This window comes from Opisthocomus hoazin, chromosome 4, assembly GCF_030867145.1.
Source record: "Opisthocomus hoazin isolate bOpiHoa1 chromosome 4, bOpiHoa1.hap1, whole genome shotgun sequence".
Taxonomy (NCBI): domain Eukaryota; kingdom Metazoa; phylum Chordata; class Aves; order Opisthocomiformes; family Opisthocomidae; genus Opisthocomus; species Opisthocomus hoazin.
The window spans coordinates 11,434,880-11,457,405 of NC_134417.1; the positions used below are offsets into that span (position 1 = coordinate 11,434,880).

General features: G+C 39.4%; 1 protein-coding gene across 6 annotated transcripts in view; it reads right to left on the reverse strand.

The window, feature by feature from the left end:
• The window catches only part of TRIP12 (thyroid hormone receptor interactor 12), an 81,808-nt gene that overhangs the window by 53,011 nt on the left and 6,271 nt on the right, over window positions 1-22,526 (reverse strand). For all 6 annotated transcript variants that reach the window (XM_075417961.1, XM_075417960.1, XM_075417959.1 and 3 more), the window contains exon 2: window positions 670-816. In XM_075417961.1, coding sequence (XP_075274076.1) covers window positions 670-767 — 98 coding nt within the window. In that variant the 5' untranslated portion in view covers window positions 768-816. The remainder of the gene's footprint in view (window positions 1-669; window positions 817-22,526) is intronic.

Sequence of the window (22,526 nt, forward strand, 5' to 3'; positions counted from 1 at the left end):
ACTTATCTACACAGGCTTCACTCACCCAGATGAATACTCTTAATTCCTCCAAGGACATGGCAATAATTATACAGTTCGCATCCACAGAAAAGTTTCAAGGACTGACTTTGTTCTGCATTGTAGAGGCAGCCACTTACAGAAAAAAATATAACTTGGTCCACGTGCTCACTAGTAAAAGCATATTAAAGGATGGCAAACCTTTTGTTCTTGAATTATTCAAAAGCTTCACAGGATTAAAACGCAGTGCAAGGGAAAAGAGAGGTGCCAGTTACTCAGTCTTCTCCAACACGGACACAGACTTTCCTAGATATCACACACCAGAGTCTCCCTCTCCCATTCATGTCTCCCGGTCCTCTGTACCCCCCCCCCCACTTTCACTATGAGGAAAGCAAGAAAGAAATAATTTGTTACTAGTTGTGAGTTGTGGAATATAGCTCAGTTACACTTTCTCCCCCACAGATCTACTACTGCTATTCTAGCTGCATATGCATGATAGTGAGTTAGCCATGTTTCCACCCCATGCAGTAACAGTAGATAGCATTTCAGGGGCAGAGAGATTTTACACAAGTTTCAGTGCTTGGATTGCAGGGTGGAAAACTTAATTCTCTAATTAAATCATATCGATTTTGCTTTTATGTATTAAAACACACTCACAGGTAACAGACATACCTTCTTCCTACTGCGTCGTCTTGCGGCTGGGCCCCAGCAGTGTTCCTCTGTGAACGTCGCAGTGACCCCCCTGGATTGTTATTAGGCTGGTTGGACATTGGCACCTCTCTCCTGAAGGGACATACCCTTTCTAGACACTATCATTCACTGAAAGACAAGAGAGAGATACAGTCATAAGACATATAGCATGAAGACTGACAGCCGTGTCTCAAGAGGCAAATGTAAAATGCTATTGTTTAAGCAAAAACTTCAGACAAAAACCTTTAAACAATTTTTAGTTAAAAGGCATGTGGACCAAGATTGTTCTCAAGAGCATTTAGATCCCCAATACAAGCAACCAGTTTTCAGTATGTATAGCATGCAGGTGACCTTTAAAGATCCCTTCCAATCCAAACTTTTCTATGATGACATGCTTCTCTTCTAGCAGAATTCTACAATTATTTTAAGGAGACAAGACAAATGCCATTTTGGAGAACCTGTATTTGTCAGCATTAAGAAAAAACCCACTAACTAATGAAACCCAAAGCCTGACAGAAAGCAACAGTATTTAAGTATTTTAACTCTTATTGTGGTAGATGACAATGCCAGTTTCAGGAATAAGCAGCAGTACCTGTAAGATTACAGAAGTAACTTGTGTGCTTTTAAAACAGCTTCTTTATCCAGTCATGTCTATGCAGCTTCCATTTGCATAAAGAAAGATGCACAGTAATTCAGGAAAAGAGATCTAGCTATATAAGCAAGAAGTTCTTGCTCATGAGAGTTCACCTAGTGTGAAAAGCTGTTTGAGACAGAAGGATTAATGAGTGTACACAATTATTTTTAAAATAAATAATCAATATGATGGCTTTGTATTACCACTTTTGGAATTGCTTTGTGACTGCTAGAGGTCTACAGACACTATTTTGGTAGTTATTTATGGTAGGCTACCATAACACCTAGCTACTGTCCTTGAAAACAGAGGTATTTCAAGATCAAGCCTCACCTAGCTCCTCAGTGAAGCGAGGTAACTTTTGTATGCTGTGCTAAATTGGTATTTCTATACAGAGAGCATAGCAACAGGACCACAACCAGCAAATCCAGTTTTACTGTTTCTAATTGTGTGGAATCTGGTAAAAAAGGTTTTTGTAGGTGAAAAAAGCTACAAGAAGGAAAATAACCAAAGTGTAAGAACACAATAGTCTACATGCTTATTCAGCATCTATTATATCTATAGCACAGTAAGCAAGAAGTCTGCTATGAAAATGTTTAAAACATTTCAGCTGCAGATAACTAAGGCTCAGTTAAAATCTGAATGCCTCCGATACAGCAACTCTCAAGACCTGGCATTGTCAGTAAAGCCAGACAACACTTGACTATAATTGTCTATTCCTCTGAAAGAGCCTACAGAATTGAAAGTGGGGGGGGGGGGGGGGGGGGGGGAAGGATCTTAAATGATTCTATTTTACTGTAGGCCACAAGAAACCAGGCACTTAAATTGTTATTATAGAAACCATTACCTCGCACACTTAGTACAATGCCAAAAGAAACATGTATATCATCAACACACCCGCACAGCACCAAAAAAAAAAAAATAATAATAAAAAAAAGTATCAGTGCTCAGGATTTTGCCAGCTCACATTCAGTCCTGTTACACTGTAAGGACACAATCTAGTACTAAAAGCCCCTGGTTCGCATGCCAGAAATACTTTAAATAAACTCCAGGAATCAAATAAAAAATATAAATTAGGCAGAAGAATTGCTTCCCATCCTAATCCCCACATCACAGGAGTCAAAAGTACCTTGTGAAAGTTCTTCATGTTCTTCCCACTAAGAGGTCCAACAGAGCAATAAACAGCAAAAGCAGAAAGTAGAATTAGCAAATCATTGTCTTTACCTTGGTTTTTTCCTACCTTATGCTTAGGAACTTGAAAAAATATGAGAAGAGCACAAAGTACACAATCCCACAAAATACAGTTGTTCAATGAACCTTGTAGCTATTAGTCTTGATGACTGGGAAATCGAGAAAGCTGTAAACCCTACTCCTCAGAAGCTGAGTTTTCCTTCATAATTATTTCTCTTGTAACTCCTTAATCTGCTGCCCAGGGAGGTTGTGGAGTCTCCTTCTCTGGAGATATTCAAGACCCACCTGGACAAGGTCCTCTGCAGCCTGCTGTAGGTGACCCTGCTTCGGCAGGGGCGTTGGACTAGATGACCCACAGAGGTCCCTTCCAACCCCTACCATTCTGTGATTCTGTAATCATAGTAAATATTCCCACTAACAGAAAGGTTTAAAGTATTTAAGTAATACATGACACCTTCAGTCTACAACTTCTTGTACTTTAGAGCACAAGAAGTTTTACAACGGAACAGAAAAAGCCTGCTATAGCTGAAAATTATGCCAGCTTGCTGGTACAGTCAGATTAGTCAGGTTTAGGAGGTGATTAAGTGGTAGCATTCTCTGCAGAGTGCACCGCAGATGCAAGACAATGAGCCTCGTGTTAACCAGGCTGAAAGCTGACCACGGTTCCCGCACTACCTGGGGGATCTAGCTGAAGTCTACCACAGTGCCAAATGCTGTTGTGCATTCTCGCTTTATTTATTTGTGTTCAAACATCAAGTGAAAAAAAATGCCTCTTCATAAACATCAACAAGGATACAGGTTTTGTGCCTTTTCTGAGAAGATGGAGTAGTGTGCCCTCCTGTACAAAGGTCAGCCAAGGTTGAACTTGGCTATTAATGCCAAATTGGTAAGTCATACTATGAAATGGGTGCCATACATCTACTGCATCAACTCATACTATGAAGAACATGTACGCCAGCTGGTTGCATTCTGCAAGGAGCAGTGCTCACTCTCGAGGTCTGCTAGGCCAGCCACACGCCTTCTCACCTCGCACCAGTATGTGGGCTCCTCCACAAAACATTGCAAGAGTTAGCTGAAGAAAACATCACATGGGCAATCCTGGTGCTGTCTAGGGAAACTTCAGTTTAATGTTGATTTGTCTGGGTCAGCCAGCCACATTGAGCAGTCTGTGCTTAGAAGTTACACAGCACAGTGTGTTGTCATACACATGATATTTTCAGCTACATAGAAGAATAAAATGGCAGTTGTCGTATGCTGTAAGGCATTTGTGAAGATCATGTCCAGAGTTAACTTCTATACCAAAACCTCTCAACTTAACTGTGTTTCTTATTGTGTAATGTGTTACCATACAACTCCCTATTTGCCTTTAAATGCAATGCTGTTTCATGATTTGACTGACCCTTAACATCAGAACATTAACTTGTCTCACTGCAAGTATCTGAAGCCACACAATACCATGTGTCCAGTTAGTTCAGTAGGGAATTCTTTTTAGTGGGTCACAACTGTGTCTTTCACATGCTAGAATGACAAACAGAGCCCTGAGGTTCCTAAATTTGAACTGTTCTCAGACTTGTCCCTCCGTCTGCAGGCCTCAATCCCAGCATTTGGCCTATTCTTCCCCCTCTTCAGATACCTAAATTCAAAGGAGATGCACAACCCAGCAGATTAGCAGAATGCACCAGGTGCACTCCTGTCACATTTTTAGACTATTTCCTCAACTGCATTGAGCATTCACCCCACATCTACAACAAGAAAGTGCTACAACTGTACATCAGACCTCCACGCTTCAGTTGACAGGCTTTGCGATGTAAGAATTTTAAGTTCAGGTCCTCTTCTAGCATAAAGTTTTCTGTAAACAAGCCATTTTAGTTAATGTTTCACAACCCCATATTCCTAGTTGTAATGATGCCAAAGCACTGGTCTGCAGATGCTCTCCTCATAAGCAGACTCTTTTGACTGAGGATGAATATTAAGAGTCAGCATTTTAAGTAAGCCCACAATGTATCTTCTGAAGACATTTAACAGCACTGGCATCTAACTGTTATTACCACGCATAGTGTTTTCCAAGACTCAAGAATACTATTTCATTACCATTAACAGTTGTCTTCATCACTATTCAGGACAGCAACTAGAATTAATTTCTGAAGACTTAACATACCTATTACAAACACTCCAGCTAATGTACAGCCAACGTATTACTTGGCGAGGTTCCACAGGAACACAAGGTACAAAAACCACCTGTCAGCTTGCAGTGAAGCCTTTACCTTTCTTCTCGTGGAAAAGCCAACAAGAAGTGACTGACACTTTTCCATATCTGTGAAACAAATGGAGGAAACGGACAACTACAGAACAAGCCTGTATCAGCTTCTACTTGACGCCCAAAAGCACTCCCTGAAGGATACTGCGAACTGCGATGCAGGCTACAGAGAATAGAGAATGAGAGAACCGAAGCACTCCAACAGGCTCTAGGGCCACTAACAGTGTAACAAGGCAAACCAGTAACAACCCCTGTAAAATGGAACTGAATGCTTTCACAAGAAGACAGCTTCCTTAATCTACTTGGATGAGCTCTACAACTTTTGTTTTGTCTGGCATTTTCTTGGTTGTTTGTTTTTTATGGTTTTTAAGTCCTTTGCAAGAGTCTTGGTAGCACAAGACTTTTTCAAGCTCTTACACTCCAGTTTCCTGAATGTTTAAGGATATGCCTCATACCTCTGCCTGTAATACTCCATTATAACGCTTGCTATCTGCTTGAAGTACACTGGTTGGCATGCTTTCTCTTTCGTACCTTGGCCCATAAAATACTGCCTTAATGCTGCTACAGCTTCTCAGAATTGCAAAGACTTACTGCCCTGAAGTCAGCACCAGGAAAAAGAGGGGGAAGCAGGATGAGATTCGAGGATGTTTATATGCCTTGTAAGTTCAGAACATTTGCACATCTTGCCAGCCAGAACCTAGAGTTCAGCATGCTTATCAGAAAATGGTAAGTCTGAGACTTTAGATTTGTATTCCTTCACTTCAATGTAGGTAACATTAATTTATGTGATCAGCTATATCTGTGACAGTCTAGCCAGCTGAGGTAGAAGCAACATTCTAAATATACAAGTATACAACACAGAGTTGAGACTTTAAATGCAACTAAACTGAAGAACTTCCTGCATACGGTTCAGTAACTGCTGAATTGTTTTGGACCTTCATTACTTCATTTTAAACTGATCTCATAGCTGCACCTCATTTTTGCTCACAAGGCTCTCCTCATTTACCTGCAAACATACACACCTATTTTCTTGCCTTGCAAGCAAGCACTCATTCAATTACTTCTACTACTTCACCAGCTGACTCAAATTCATTATTACAAAAGACTTTAGTCCAGTTAGTTGCTTTAAACTGAGTCTTGTGCAGCTGATCTTGGCACAATACTCTGCCTTACTATACTCCAGAAATTTGATAGTTATCCACTCTGCCCAGTTCTTTTCCACTGCAGTCCTCACTTCCAAATATAAAATTCATGTCAAAGCTCCATGAAGGTAGAAGCTTGAGTTTTCTGTTTCGCAGCCTCTTGACCCTTCTGCTCGTAAAAAGAGTTCATAGAGTAATTTAGGGAGTGGGTACAACAACATACTGAAGATTTCGTAGAAAAATTTTCTGTGACATCTCCCAAATTCTCAGCATCTCTCCCTTCTTCCAAACTGCAAATATCTATACACAAACAAGGAAAAAAGATACTGTCCCATGAGCTGCAAGGTGCTATACAGTACAGGTGGATGGATTTCGGCTGCGTTCATGCAAATCCTGGGTTATTCAGATGCATGAAAGCACTGAGCCTTAAGGAATAAGCAGCTCTTCTTTTTTTCAACATAGGAAGAGCAAGTTACCACTTCTTATCTGCTTCTACTTCTATCTTCTCACAATTAGTAGCCGTAAACTGTCTACATGTCTTAAGAGGTGCTACAGTACACTAAGACTTACCTGCCACACTGCATCTAATGATGTAAAATTAACATGCTGACTTTTATCAGATTAAGTTCTTTTGATACAGAAGCTACACAAAAGTGATGAATCAGACATTAAGCTGGACTGTATTCTTTTTGTAGTCTCCCCCTCCAATGCTAAGGCAAAAAAGAAAATAAACTACACACACAGAAATACATGCACAGACACAGTAGCTAGAGCAAATTCAGTACACACAGAAAAATCTTCAGGACAAAAAGGTTCTACAGCCTCCTAGTACTGCAACATATCAAGGAAGTTTCTTCTTAAAAGAAGCACATTACGTGGTAAGGAAACAGATTTCTACACCTCTTCCAGCACAGAATTTCTACAGACTTAAATAGCTGCATCACTTCTGTCAGCTCTCTTGGAAAACATTAATAAGATATTGACAGGAAGACAAGCAGAGTTTAACAGCAGAGAGGCAAACTCCTGGTCAGGCTTGATGCCTTTTTGATGCAGGGTTCAACTGCAGTACAAGAGTTAAGCTAGAATCATTAAAAAAAGCCTTAGCCGGAAAAGACCTCTTGCGATCATCTGGTCCAACCTCCTGTGGCAAGTAAGACCTTAGATTATACTACAGCGCTCTCATTCTGCTGTGAAGTAAGAACTTCCAATTATGACAAAATATATTCCAAGTTCTAAGCAAGAGCAGAAAGGAAAAAGGTGAATCATGAGAGATACTCTGAAGAAAGAGGAAAGAAAAAATCCCAAATTAAATAAGACATGAAAACATCATGCCAGATCTAAAGGCATGCAGAGAAGACACTAACAGACTACCAGAAAACAGTATTTATCAAATGTTTCTGCTGAAAAACGTCAGGCAACAGATGTCAGTACAACTAACCAGAGATCTCGATACGTGCAGACATACAGATGTGTGAGGACACACTTCCCATCCCTCCCAAGGACAACTCTGGCCCTGTTCCTCTCTGCAACTACATATAGCTCAAAAAGCATTCCCTCCCTTTCATTTCCTCAAAAACACAATCCAGCAACCTGGACTAAGATGAGGAAGTACACAAAATGGGCATGTGAGCTACAAATATCAAAGAAGTCCAGTCACTGAAGACATAGCCTTAGGACTAGTTCATGTGTGTTTTTACACTGGGTAACTTTAGACAATACATAAGCTGTTAGCCAGAGACATTTTTCCAAATTGTTGACAAAAAAGCTTCAGCACAATATTCTTTTTCGATTCATTTACAATGGAGGAGTTCTTTTTAATTCAGCTACTCTGTAATTGTTAGAGCGGAAGAATTTCTTAACCATTTCAAAAACACCCCATATATTAAAAGAGGTATGGATACTGCAGAAAACTTCTCAAATACCAGTAGGCCATGAATACACTCAAGCTACAGACTCCATATTAAAAAAAAATTAAAAGAAAAATCAGTAAAGGAACAGGAGTTACCCCCTGTTCCACTGAGTTTACAACAGCCAGCCATCTGAAGATTACATCAATCTTTGGGTCTTGCTACATTAGGAAGAAGTCAGCTTTCCCTTGCACAGTATTTCAAGGGCTTAGACCTTGCCTAGCCTTCTAGCCAAGACAACAGCAATGCAGAAAGCTACCTTCACAGAATCAACACAAGTGGCTAGGAACTTGAAAGGAGGTAGCCACCAGGTTAAGATTCTCTAGACTACTTCCATGTGTATATGTCTATGACAAATACAGGGAAGAGAAAGTCTTGACATGGAAGAGGAAGGGAGAAGAGCTAATAATACCTTGATTTGTGATCTCATGGTTCAGAATTGGGGGGAACTACGCTACTAATTGGCAGTTAGATTATTCACTGCCTCAAACTGAAGGCTTACAAGTTCCCACAGAGAGAACACTGAAAATGCCTCTGAAAATATGCACAGCACTGCTCACTAGAGGAATGCTCAGGTTGTTAGGACTCTGTGATCCAACAGGTTATACATGTCATTACCCCAAGACAGCAAAGTAGCACCCTCACCTATTGACTTCTGTTTGGTGAAAGGATTGGAAGATAACCCTGCAAAAGCTACCATAGCTTGAGAACACAGTCTGGGGAAGTCAGAGGTCAAGTATTGTTTAAAGCAAAATCTAAATACATGCTATGATGCGCCTGTATTGATACTAACAGTTTTGTGGCAGCAGGAAGACATCCTGAGTTGCAGAAGCTGAACAGCCTCCCCTGCTTCAAGCAGGTCAGTTGAATTTGAAGTCTGAGACTGCAGAGACTTGCTGGGCCTGGTACAGAAAAGTAAACTCAAGATGTCTTCAGTGAGCTGAAAGAAGCTTAAAATCTTGTTCCATAATGACCGTTGAGACCTGGCGCCCATCACTGGTTTAGAAAGAAAACAGTGGGTTGACCTATACACCACAGTCAGAACCTTAGCGAGTCCTTTTGGGCTGTGGGAAGTCAAACTGAAACGGCAAACAGGGTACTACTAAAAATGGTAGAGAAGCACAGGTGCCCCTGGCAGGTGGCTTTATAACCAGTCTACAGTATAACCAACTGTTCAAGAATTTAAACAGCTCAAGAACCAAAAGAAACTTACGGATGGAGGGGAAGACCACAGATCAGGTAAAAAAAAGCATCTGCAGAAGTTAGAACATTCCTGTTCATCTGGACAGCTTAAAGGAACCAAAAAATGCTACTCATGTTTTATTCTGTATATGGTCATACAGAATACAAAGACGAGCTCGGGTGTCTCAGGTCTGTACAACTAGTGTTCCCAGCTCATAGTACATAGGAATTCATAGCTTCATTTCATTACTGAAGAAAGAATCACCATTTTGGTCCACTGAGAAATTAAAACCAGGACTAAAGCTTAACTAAATTCTTGCTATCTGGTTAATGGGGCTACCTAATGTTAAGACTGTAAAAGCCTTTGTCTCCTACACTCCTTTCCTTTGGGAGACCAGAAGCTGCAGTCTGAGGAGAAAAAGTAAAGGAGCTACATGGAACAAACATAATGCTGGTTTTTTTGAGGGCATCCCTCTATCTCTGCCACCTCACTGCTTTGTTTCTCTTCCGTCCTTGATGAGTATTACAAGTTGTGTACTTCTGTGAACCAAAATGCAGTCCCAAAAAGTGTGACACAAGTGTCATTCAGATCCGAGGTCTTCATCCAAAAGAGAAGTTAAGAGAAAAAGAAAGCATTTCATTTTATTCTCTTGCTTCTCTATAGTTTAGCATTGCATTCTGCATCTTCGGAAATTAAAAATGTTGTCAACAGCAACTATTCCTCCCATTTTTGACAGCATCAGCAATACAGTTTATTATAAAAACAATCTCTTAGAACATTTATTTACACGGGTAGATCACAACTCAATGCAAAGAATCTTCCCTTGTAAAAAAATTCACAGAATTCAGTTATTCTTCTCCAAATAAACCACATTTGTTACTTTTCCATGTCACCACTTGTAACATGTCCAAACTAGTTCAATGTAAGTTTTCTATCACTGTATGGTCTAGCTTGAATTCATTAATGAAGGAAGGGAATGCTCCCTTCGTGGCAGAATACCAGGACTCACTTCAAGAAAATATTTTCATGTTTACAACACCTGTAGTTTCTCCGTCTTCAGTGCTCTGTTTTGGTTTGGTTTTCTAACCAGCTAAACATTAAGTTCTGTTGCACAGACCAGTCAATTCTGGAACAGTTGATTTTTTTCTGCTTACAAATACAAAGATTATCAAAAGCACAGGAACCCAGAAACTTCTGAATCAATCTATATTCAGTTAAAGAACAGTGATCTGGATAGCTGCAAGTCAGCCAGCAACAGCTCAGCTTCAGAAGCAGCCCAGAGGTATTTAAGCCATCTCGGTAACATGAAAGATTTGTTACACCACACAGAGAACAGGCACATATCAACACAGCAAACATTAGCTGCAGAATACTGAACCAGTTTTTGTGTCTCTGCTGACGTATCTTTTTCCCTTTTAGCACAGCAATGGGAAAGAGAAGGGAAAAAGCAAGGAATGGGTGTGTTGAACATTTATTTTTCTGTACACTTGTGTCACAGAGCAAAATTTCTCTGCCAAACCAGATCCCATAAAAAGCTTGACTTCACATCTACAAGAAGTTTAAACCTAATGTTACTGACAAGCTGCTAGACAGAGAAGTTTACACTATGAGAGTCTCAGTATGCAATTCTGCTACCTGGTGCTAATGCAAGTATGGTTCCAACTTGTTAGCAACAACAAAAACACTACTCTTTTTTTTTCCTTTTTTATATTAAACAAAAGCAACTGTTACCTCCAAGGGAAAAGAACGTGTTTTCCAGCAGCAAATTCTGACCAAAACTCTGCTATTTGTACCGAGTGAATTGACGTGAATTCTTCTTGTTTCTAACACACTCCTAACAGAAACCATCACAAGCAACACAAGTAAAAATCTCATCTGTCCTTCATTTTCAGCTTTTCTAGAAACCCTTGTTCAGTAGGAGCCAAAATTCACTATCTGTGTGGTGGCTTAAGCTTTCACTAACATTATAAAAAAACATGCTGCCTGGCAAGCTGGAGGGAGAACATGCTCTTCAGAAGAGGGGAATGAATTTGACTGAGGTGGTTTTACCTTCTATTGAGACAACATGAATGAAAGCACAGAATCCTTCATGAAGTGCACATCAGTGACACTGCCAGAAATGAAGACAAGCTACCATGTAGGTCATCCAGTTAAGAGCAAGTAAACAGGTGTGGCAAAGTTGGGGCAGGGGGCATTTATCACTAGTGAAAAACAAAGTCAGTTGAGCAGCTGGTGCAAATTTCAATTCAGAAGCTTTATTTCAGTATTGTCATGCAAGTGAACCAAGAACTACCCAAGATCATCACCTACTCCAAATGTGTCCTGCTCAATGCTTAATGCCCAGCTGCCTTTGAGCTGCACAGCTCCATTTACTTCAAGATTATGAGTCTGAAGGTAGAACCTACTGCTACAATATCAAGTCCCTTCCCTATTCTAACCCTATAAACTAGATGGTGCTTTATTCGCAGTCTGCCATTCACCTGCACCTAGCACAAACAGCCCTCACGTAAAATCAAGTGCAACAGCACTACAGGACAAATACTGATAGGGTACATACCCATGTCCTACCTGCAGAGCCTGTTAGACAATACATGCCCCAAGCTGCAGCACGGCAGGTTGCCTGAGCCCTGCCAAGTTCCTAACCAACTTTTGCCAAGCTGTATTAAATTACAGAGACATAGTGAGCTCCACAGCTAGTAAAACACAGTTTGGCCACCAAAGCCTAAATTAACATAAGATGATCTCTTCAGTCTTCTAGAAAATTCAGGGAGGACATGGAAACAAAAAAGAAAAAGAACTTTAATTTCCCACTAGAATGAAGAAATTCAGAGACTAGATCTTACAGAAGTCACTGCTGGAAGAAACAAAAAATAGTTGACACGTACAGGCAGACGAGACAAGTGCCACAGATAAACCCAATATTACAGGTCTAAAAGCATTATGTAGATCTACCCTGAAAACAAGGTAAAGAAGGAGGAGACTGGGTCTTCATTCTCATAATACTCGGTTTCAGCTTGAAACAAGTTTACATACAGAAATGCCAAAAGTTGAGAAGCCTGTTCACTCATACTAGCATGTCCTAAAGAGAAACACTTTAATGCTAAAAAAAAAAGTTTAAAAAGTAATCTGTGTTTTTGGGGGGAGTACTCATCTGTTATCTACTTAATTAGAATGGGTCTCAAGTTTTTGCATCTTCAAAATATCATTTAGAAAAATTTAAGACAAATCAAGATCTCAGAAGTTTTAATTCTTCTAATCACTGATATTTAACACCGACTCAAGCAGGTTATGCTATCCTCCTGAACAAAGACTCCTACACAAAAAAGGTCACAGGCCTAATGCATAGCAAGATTCCTACGCCACGTGATACAATCTGGGAAATGATTTAATTGTAGTTGTTGAGGCAGAAATCCAATTAAAACAGGTTAAGTTTCCGGCTTCCTCAGCACTGGATCTGCATATGGATCTTCGGCTATCACAAGGACACTGCAACAAAGGGATTAAAACACATTTAAGGTTTCCAAACTGCGTAGTGCTCAAACCAATGGCATCTTGGAATTATGTGCCACATATGCATCTTCTTGACCCAAGAAAAACAACATATGCATTGACATTATACCTTGCAATGACATAATTAAGAGCAAGCTCAATACACATACCAAATTACTGACACAGGCACAATTAAAGATACTTATCTTGTATGAAATCATGAACCAAACTACTCGCCAAATATCTGCAGAGAAACAGAAGTTTTGTCTAAAGTTGAACAAAAGCAGTCACACCCAAATAAACACCTGTTAAACTGTAAGGATTAAGCTGTCTAAACTGATCCTATCATTGACAGGATCAGGACTTCACAGTGCTCAGAGCTATTCTTTCATGGTAACTACACAGAAGAACACACAATATTAGCTTCCACAATTGCATTTTAGGAAGGTTCCAACCTCCTTAGTCACCGAAAAAGTTGTCAAAAGCCAGAGTACCAAGATTCACGAAAGTTACAAAACTTTATGGCACACCTCATTGATGAGACTGTCTACTCCACTCTGCACATACGCATCCTTTCAGTGCTCAACAAATAAAACAAGTTTCTGGGAACAAGAAATTGTACATGGGGATTACAGTATAGGAATAGCAAATGAGTGTCCCAAGAACCTAAACAGAGAGTTGTAATGCTGAACTTCAGCAAATCTAAGTATTAGAGCTCCTTCAAATGCTTTTTAGTAGGATGCCAGTCTTAAAATTAAGTTAGACGAGAACTCACCATTACAAACTTTGATACAGACAAAAAAGTCAACCACAAGTTCCCTTCTTCCTTCCCATATGTGTAAGTACCACCCTTTTTTTCCTGCTTTACCTCACCAGTGACACTTAACTCCTCTCTCCCAGGCTACCCACACACCTTCCGTGCACAAGCAACAACCATAACTATGCCCATATTTTATAGTTCAGTAGATTAACAAGTTGACAATAATACTATTTTTCCTCAGCGTCATAGCATGGCTAGGTTTGCCAAAATCTGAATTCACAGAATCACAGAATAGTAGGGGTTGGAAAGGACCTCTGTGGGTCATCTAGTCCAACCTCCCTGCCGAAGCAGGGTCACCTAGAGAAGTGTAGTCACTATGCGTATGGGGGTTTTTGTGTGGTTTTAATTTCTTTGCATAGACCCTCAGCCCCATAGGCAAGTGTCTCTGGGTGCCAGGTCAGGTACTTGGAGGCAGAGATGAGGTGAGTGGCTTTTCTGTAGCCACACAGGCCGAAGAAAAAACCTGAAAAAAACCAAATGTCTACAATGAGCAATTTCAGTATCATAATCTCCAGAAATTAACTGCTTAACTTGTTTTTGTTTTGGGAAACGGTGGTTAACATAATTTTTGCTAGAAGCAGAGTATCATTGCTGGATTTAAGGTGGGCTTTTTAAAGGGTTGCTGTTTAAAAAGAGTTTTGTAAAACTTCGAATATTCTTATATAAGTGCTTGTAATAAATTGGGATTGTTTTCCTTTAATTAAAATCTTTAGTTACATGGAGTGTCATGTTCCTTTTTGCATTTCTTCTTTGACTTCAGTCAAATTCCTTGCTGATAGTCATGTCAGAGTTGGAAGAAAGGGTACTTACTTGTTGACAAGCAGGTGTTCCAATAGGTGCTGCCTAAATCTGTTCAATGCTTTGGGTTACCTCCCAGCTAAACTGCTGCTCTCAGATGTACTGAAAGGACTCATAGACTACCAGTATTACAGAACACTTATCAGAAGAACACAAAGATTCTCCACAGCTCCGAGATACTTATAAAAGAATAAGCAAAGCTGTGTTTTCAAACTTTATTTGTATGTTTTCTTTGTATTTAAAGGCTCCCCTGGCAGAACTGTTTTGAGACGCAAATACTGTGTACTGCAATTAGAAAACAGCCTGATCTGTCCCGCACAAACTTCCACAGAACTGAAAGCTAAATAGTTTGAAAACACTGCTCAAACATGCAGTATCTATTAAAAAATAGTTTCAACTATTTCCTAATACCTATTTTGACTAATTAGAAAGTGGAGGGTATAAAGCTTCTAACACCGAATTTTCAAATCAGTAGTCTGATGTAGTTTCAAATATCAAACACAGCATATATCATTAGCATATACTAACATGACAGTATTTATTACATTAAACAGCCACGTGATAAGAGTGAAAGTTTTAGTGCTTTATTTTCAAGCAAAACATTTGAGATGTGGTATAGCAGTGTGTGTTTTATAATGGATACTTTTCTAATTAAAATGACAGCATAAACATTCTGTACATATTCAGTTATGACAGACATTCTGAGCCAAACACACCTTTTTTATAACTCCATTAACTTTAAGCTTAACAGTGATTACACTTCCTTATAACTCTTCATACAAGATTTAACTTACTACTAGTTACAGCACAGACTAAGGAGAGAAAACCTAAACAAGTCCAAGCCACTCTTCCAGGCATTAGAGCTATTAGTCTGCACTATGTAGTTTTTTCATCTGAATTCCACTGAATTCATCTTACAAAGAGTACCACAGTACTGATGGAAGTTAAAATCCCAACTAGATTTCTTGGGAGACATTCTAGTGAGTGTGGTCATCTAAACAAAATACAAAGAAAAGTTAGATCCCCTACTCCAAAAACTAAGCAAAAGTCTTGTGTACTTGGTGGAAGGCAGTTTCCAACTACTACGTATATTTATCCAAAGTTTCAACCTTTGAGTACAGCATTATTTCAAGCTCCTCCTCTTACACAGATAGCTCAGAAGGTACAGGGAGAGAATACAACTATTAGTTCCCCTCCAATGCCTGTGCAGGCCATTCTTGTGTTAGAATTCAGCACATCAAACTTCAGGAGACAGTCAAAAATACAAATGACTGCATCTGTGCAACTTTATATAGACAATTTAAAACCTGACACTTCGAACTATCACTAGCTGTCACCAGTAAAAGCTTTCAAATTCTGCTGAAGCAACCTGAAATGAGATCAGCTTCTGCTCTGCTCTCCCACCACAAATTATACTTGCATACACTGGAGTAACAAGAACAAAGCAGCTTAGATGATAGCCAGTCACAAGTGCGTATTTAAAAATTCTTCCCACCTCAAAGCTGGGCCACCAACCTTCTCAACCTCCCCAACAATACAGCAAACACGCACCAAGAATATGGGCAATTCTAGTTTCTTGCCATAACCCGGAATGCTATTCAGTAGTAAGAAGCTACCTTAATTTTGGATGCACCTTGGCTTTAGTAAACTCAGACATTTAAATCAATATATTCTACTATTCTCCTTCCAGCTGCCACAGGTCTGGACTTGCAATACTCACTTTCTGCTTTTGATACTGTCAACAGAAAGACCAAATCCTTCTGAAGTAGGCTATTTTAACAAGTTAGATAATACACATAAAGCAAAGAGGGGGGCTCACAAGCCCCAACTCAGCTATGTCTCTCAAGCTATCTAAGAATCAGAGGAAATACAGTAATTTGCACCTTCTCTACTTGTCATGCTCAGTGATCTCAAAGCAGCATTCGTGAGTCAATGGGCACAAAACTCTGGGTCCTTGAATTCCTTGCCTCAGCTGTTCAAAGCTTAAGCATGCCAGGTAACATCTTGAGAACACCTTCCCTTAAGTGAACTAAGCATAAAGACCCCTGTGGGATTAACTACCCATCATGGTATAGCTATAACATTTATGACAATACAGCTAGAGTCAGTGGTATAAAAACTGAACACTTCTACATACTTTTGCACTTTGTTTTTTCTCCCCGTCAGCCTTTAGCTGGAAACAATATACTTTGGGCTAAAAGTCAGGCATTTAAAGTACTCCAATCAAAAGTGATCCAAAAACACAGTAAGGATGAATGTCCCTTTGCTTTAAAACAAACAAATAAGAAACAAATTGCTATTTACAAAGAGATTCCATTAGTGTCGAGTATTTCCAGGAACAGGCCCTCTCCTTTCCTGACAAAGGAAGATTTAAGACTGGTTCTTTGAAACACTTTTCACAGGACAGCCTACCTTCCTTCACTATGTCAGTAGTGCCATGAAACTGTGCATTTACCCTATGAACATACTGTAGATAGACACGCTCACTGAACCAGACTTCAGCAAAAGAGTACAAGTGCTCTTGGTGAGGACTACTCAACTACAGCTTTCCACTCCAGTCAGTTTCAAAGCTGTTACAGCAAACACACTACAAGAGTATCTTTGTCTAAAGTACTTCCATCTTTTAGACACAGCTGGACTTAAAATATTCACAGCTACACAAATGTGCAGTCAGAGGCCCAACATTGAGAAAAACAGCTGGAAATTACAGTTTCTGTAAGCTATGGGTGCTTAAACATTTGTAACACTTGAAGACAGGCAATAATCTTAAACTTGTGATAGAACGAAATCTTGAAACCCTAATTCAGTAATGACAGGACATCAGTAGATTCCAGAAGTGAAAGATTTTTTTGATGGCAGAACTGAGGACACTTGCCACTATTTTAAGGCTTAGAGAAAAGAGGTCATTCATTATCTTATTCCCATTTTGTCAAATCCAAGGCTATTTAAACAACCTGTTGCTGCTAAGTAGCATCTAAACAGAATACATCACCAGATGAGTTTAGGAGAAAGTATTTGTAATGACGAACAGACTATTACCCATAGAAGGAAACTATGAAATAAGATGAAAACTTTATTATTGTTACAGCCTTGCTTATTTCAACATAACTACTCAGGTGATGTGGTTATCTAAAGCCAGAGCTATTCCCTCAAAACTCCCTTTTTTCCCCCCAGATGATCAAAACTTACAAGTTCCCTTTCCTTTCCTCCTTTCCTTCCCCAAAATAGTTAAGTATTCATCAAAAATTTGGAATGGTAAGTTATACCAATGAGACACTTGCAATGCTATGAAGCCAAATAACACCAAGCGGCTCCGAGATCCTGCACCTCAGCACTAAAACCAGGAAGCTCTGCTGTAAGCCAAGCCCTTGTCAGCCGACATCAGCATTAGTGACTACATGTTTCAGTTACTCAAGAGTGATACTGGAGGAGAAAGGGGCAAGGGGGTGGGGAGGAAGAACCAATGCTTAGCTACACACATGCACCACTACCAAGAGAATTCTCCAGTGCTTCTGTACTTTATTTATGTGGAATACTCTACCCCGTCACAGTTGGCCTTGGCCAAGGGAGATGAATTCCAGTTATAAGAACAGAAAAGTGCTCTTACATGAGGCGAGTAATAAAGCCCGTATTAATTTAGCCTGGCAACAAGAAGGTTACAAGTGTTTTCTGTAAGTGTCAAGGGTAAAACACCAAGAGAAGAAAATTACTTAAAATGAGAGCATAGCATCAATACAGTTAGCAGGCAAAACAGTTATGAGAAACTTTCAGGCTGGAAATCATTTCAAGAAACAACATGCTGGAAGAACCTCCCCAGGAGAACTGAGAACTACAAAAGCAGGTATGAAAACAAAAACAACACATGCACTTATCTGCTTTTTAGATGGCTGCAAGTTAGAGATTTAAGTGATGTACCCAAAATATTAGCAGATTACCCTTTTGACATTGAGGTCTCTCATTAAGCTTATTCCTGGACAGTAGAACTTCACTGTCCTTAAAGACAACTGACAAATACCAAGTTCTGTTGTTCTAGTACGCAAACCAACAGTAAGATGAGATGCTTCTATTGCTCAGGACTGACACGCTCCAGTACAAAAAGTACTTTAAAGGCTCAGTTCCTAGAAAAGGCTAGTACCCCTACTTTGATCTTTTTGCTAAGGAAGTAACTGGAACACCGTTCTTCTTATCATAACACCCATTCTTTCTTAGAAGGTAAAAGAAGACAGAGAAGACACTGCAAAGAACCAAACCTGTATTATCTACAGTTTGTGAAGCTTTTCTTGTCCTGACCCGTAGTACCTACCCCTGAAACTCTGTTGTGACCAAGGAAAGGAAACTAGTCCCCCCACCTTCTGCTAGGAAGGGGGAGGCAGAAGATAGCTCTATACAAAGCAAGTTATTGCAGTAAGCAGCAAGTTCTAGGATTTAAAAATAAAAAAAACCACAAACGCTACACCACACTGTTGGATAGGGTTATTCTATGCAGAGGTTGTTTATCCAGCTTGATCCTTCTATTGCTGTGTCACTCTGTACCCATATGTTCACGTTTGATATCTCCCAAATGTGTGTGTGTGCGGGAGGGCGGGGGAAAGGGAAATAGGCCAGAGTTGATACATTCCGAAAACCAAACCAGCTACTTGATTTTTTGGAAAGAGCTCCATGTAGAGCTACCAGACAAAAACACAGAACGTTATGAAAGTGTAACAGAGATTTTATAATTGAGTTATTAACCACATTTAAGACAACTGATATTTCAGAATGGGTTACACTGAGAGAGTCAAAATACTAATTTAACTGTTAGATCAATTAACAATATTGCCTGCTATCTAGTTTTGATTTGGCTTCTTACTGAGCTGACTTTCCAAATAGCCTGACATCATTTTGTTAAAGGAAAACAATACCGCAAATCTAGAAATCTGTAAGGAAGAAACCATTTCTTAGTTGAAGGGGAACAGCTTTTCCATGACACACAGATTAAACAATTTTGTGGTGCACAGCAACCTACTTGGTTTACTTCTGGTTAAGTTTTTAAAATGCTCCAACACCACTAAAACAAGACTAAAATTAAAGCACAAGTGAGATCTAATAAGGCTTCCAGTAATTTCAAGTGGTTGTGAAACTGCAACAACGAAACATACCACAGACAGAAGCAATGCTAGTTTAGAACAGTCAGACTGCTAAGAACAGCACAGGGGAGTTGACAAGGTGGTTCTGGTGACACTATAGGTGTTGCCAGCATGAAGCATAGTTAGAATTTAAATGCAGGATCTCAATCTGATGAAACTCAGATTTCATCTGAACAAAATACATGAAGAGTTGTGAAAAACAGATTATACAACTACATTAAATTTATCCATTGACTTAAGTTACCTAATCAGTATCTACTTCATTTAAAACTAAAAGAGTAGTTCTAACAGCCTTTGGGTAAGTCTGTTAGAGGAAAAACCCAGGGAATATACTTTTCTCCAGACACCCTCTGGAATCAATGAAGTATAGCAACAAGCGTGTTCATTGCATTGTATTTTGAAAGTGACAGATTACTTTGCTTGTCACTTCAGTGGAGCCTCATATGCAACTTCACATTTATTATAAGCATGCTCTCAAAAACTAACTCATTACTACATCTGTATTTAACTCAAGCTTCCAAATATACAGTTCCCAGGTTCTAACTTACTTGAGTTCACCTGCAGCACAGTTACATCACAACCTTCAGTGCCCATTCTGTTCCAATTCCAGTTCAGCTTCAGAAATACATTAGGAATCCCCAAGCCATTAAAAAAAGAAAAAAATTCCTATCCTTACTACTGTGACCATAGTGCTCCAGTATTTAAATACTAATGAAAGGTACTTAAGTGGTACCATTCCTTCACATACTAAATTCCACAAAATTCATCTTTCCTCTTCACAGTTAACCTGAAGTGAACTCAAGTTTCCACTCTCTCCATGGAGTATGTAAACTTGCAGACTGAGGTGTGCAACAGCATTTCTCTTAACAATGCTTCTTCCAGTTCTACTTACAAAGAGCTGATGAGACCTTTGAGCTGGAGCCCTGTTGTCATGAGTCTCATATAAAACATGGCAACATTCAGTTGCAAGTCTACAAATGCTTGAGGTAAATGAGAAATACGGAGTATGTAGCAGTACTATATCAACTTAAAAGTTGTCATACGAGAAATCTGCAGAAAGCATTATTTGCTATCTTACTTTTGGCAAAGAAATATATTTGTATTTCCACCAAGCTTTTTGTAACTGAGTAAGGGAACGAAACTAACTTCTTTAATCCATAATCTTCTGGTATAATGTAGGTCTTCGCTTTCTACAATAAAACAGTGGTAATAAAAATTATCTGCTAAATAAATCGGGCAGAATACTACCAGCATAAGACATGGCAGCACTCATTGTCATTACATAAACATGAAAAGCATCGTGGAATAGACTACAGCAGATCTTTAAAGCACAAACTTTTAAGATTTGGAATCCCGGCCTTAAGTTGCCAAAGTCACACAGCTTCCATCACCTTCTTTAAATGAGATATAGTTGAAATGGTGTTTTCTGCTAAAAATTTCTAATTGACTTAACAACAATTTGCAATTTTATGTACACCGACAGTATTCCTGCATCTTCCATTACTTGAACCCATTTATTTTGATTATTGGTGTTACTTAAAGATCTGAAATCTAGCTATCGAGTTATGCAGCTTCTTCTCAGGTGTTATTCGCTCAGGCTTACTCACACAGACTATGACTGTCTGCACACGCTTGTTCAAGTTAGCCATTTCCCACTTCCCCTCACCGCTTTACAACAGATGAGTTTGTCAAGCTATTACACCAAAACAACTGCAAAAGACAAAACAAGTGCAGTTTTAAAGAGAAATTACACTTCCCAGTCAGTAACTCGATTATAATGGACTGTATCCTCAAATTAAAGAGGAAGAGAACATTAACTCTCTAAGGAAGGCAGAGTTCCAAGTTTGTATTCAGCATACAGACTACTAATACACACCTTCAGTTACTTTCTTCATTAGTTCTCTTTAAACGCATAGCCACATGTCACCCATGATCACAAGGTTCAGCTACGTTGCACGCACCTTCCAGGAAGGGATACTCTCTATACTGAATAAGCTAATTACATAAGGGGTTTGACATTAGAAGACACAGAACATTATTATCGTTGGTAAGATGCCATCTTCTAGCCCTGACGTTAACCACATCTTACAATATTATCTTGTCCAAAAATAGACAACTACCACAGAGTCATATTCCACAAAGATATATGATGTAAAGGCAGCTTCTCCTCACTAACTCCAGGAGCTAAAGTAAGCAACTAATCATTATACCAGCATCAACAACATTTAACCAAGTCCCTTGATTGTTTTGGAGGGGGAGTACGTGTGCACACTTTTCTTTTTCCTTTTCTTTGGAGCAGTGGGGAGAGGGAGGCAGGCATGGGGGATGGTGAAGTCCATTACTATGCATTGTTTACATCTCCCCTTTTTTTGGTCCCTCAGCTCATTTGTATTGCTCCTTAAAAAAAAAAAAAAAAAAAAAATCAACATTTTCAACTTAGAAGATACTACACAAAAGTGTATTTTTGACTTCCACATTTATTACCTGTACCTCTACTACATCTGAGCAGTCTTGTACTAAGAGAGGAGGTACAGAACAGACTTCCAGCACATAAAAGCCCACAGTACAGAGAGATGACCATTTCTCCTACCCAGAGTGGACAAGACAAACCGTAACAAGCTCACAGCAAGACAGAAGTTCAACATGGAGAAAGATGAGAACAAAACAGCATGCATGCTTTCTAAAAGCAAAGACAGCTTAAGACTAGACCTAGTTACCTTGGAGCATTAATTATGTACCAGATGACCTATGAAGGTTTGTCCCAGGCCTAACAGTTTTACCTTTAGGAACCATCCCTAAAAATCTAAGTAAAAATTCTTCATTACAGTTACTACTCTGCATTAATAACAACTGATATTAACCATGCTTTAAACACACAACAGTAGTCAGCCACAAATCTGAAGGAGATGCACATTGCCAGTATTGAGGCTAATGCCCATCTCATGACTAGACAGCCTTCTGATAATTTATCACCTTTGTCCCCAAATAACACAGGTGTATCAGGAAGTAATGACCATGTTTGTATTCTTTCACTTCCACCTTTACAAAAGTCTAACAAATAGCTGCTCTTCTTTATGCTACGCTTACTTATTTGGACGTTATGCAATAAATCAAGGGGTGTCAGTAACAAGTTACTCTGAAAGCAGAATAATAGTCAGCATGCATTCACCAAGGTAGTCAGCATGGATTCACCAAGGGGAAATCATGCCTGACCAATCTGATAGCTTTCTACGATGACATGACTGGCTGGGTAGACGAAGGGAGAGCCGTGGATGTTGTCTACCTTGACTTCAGC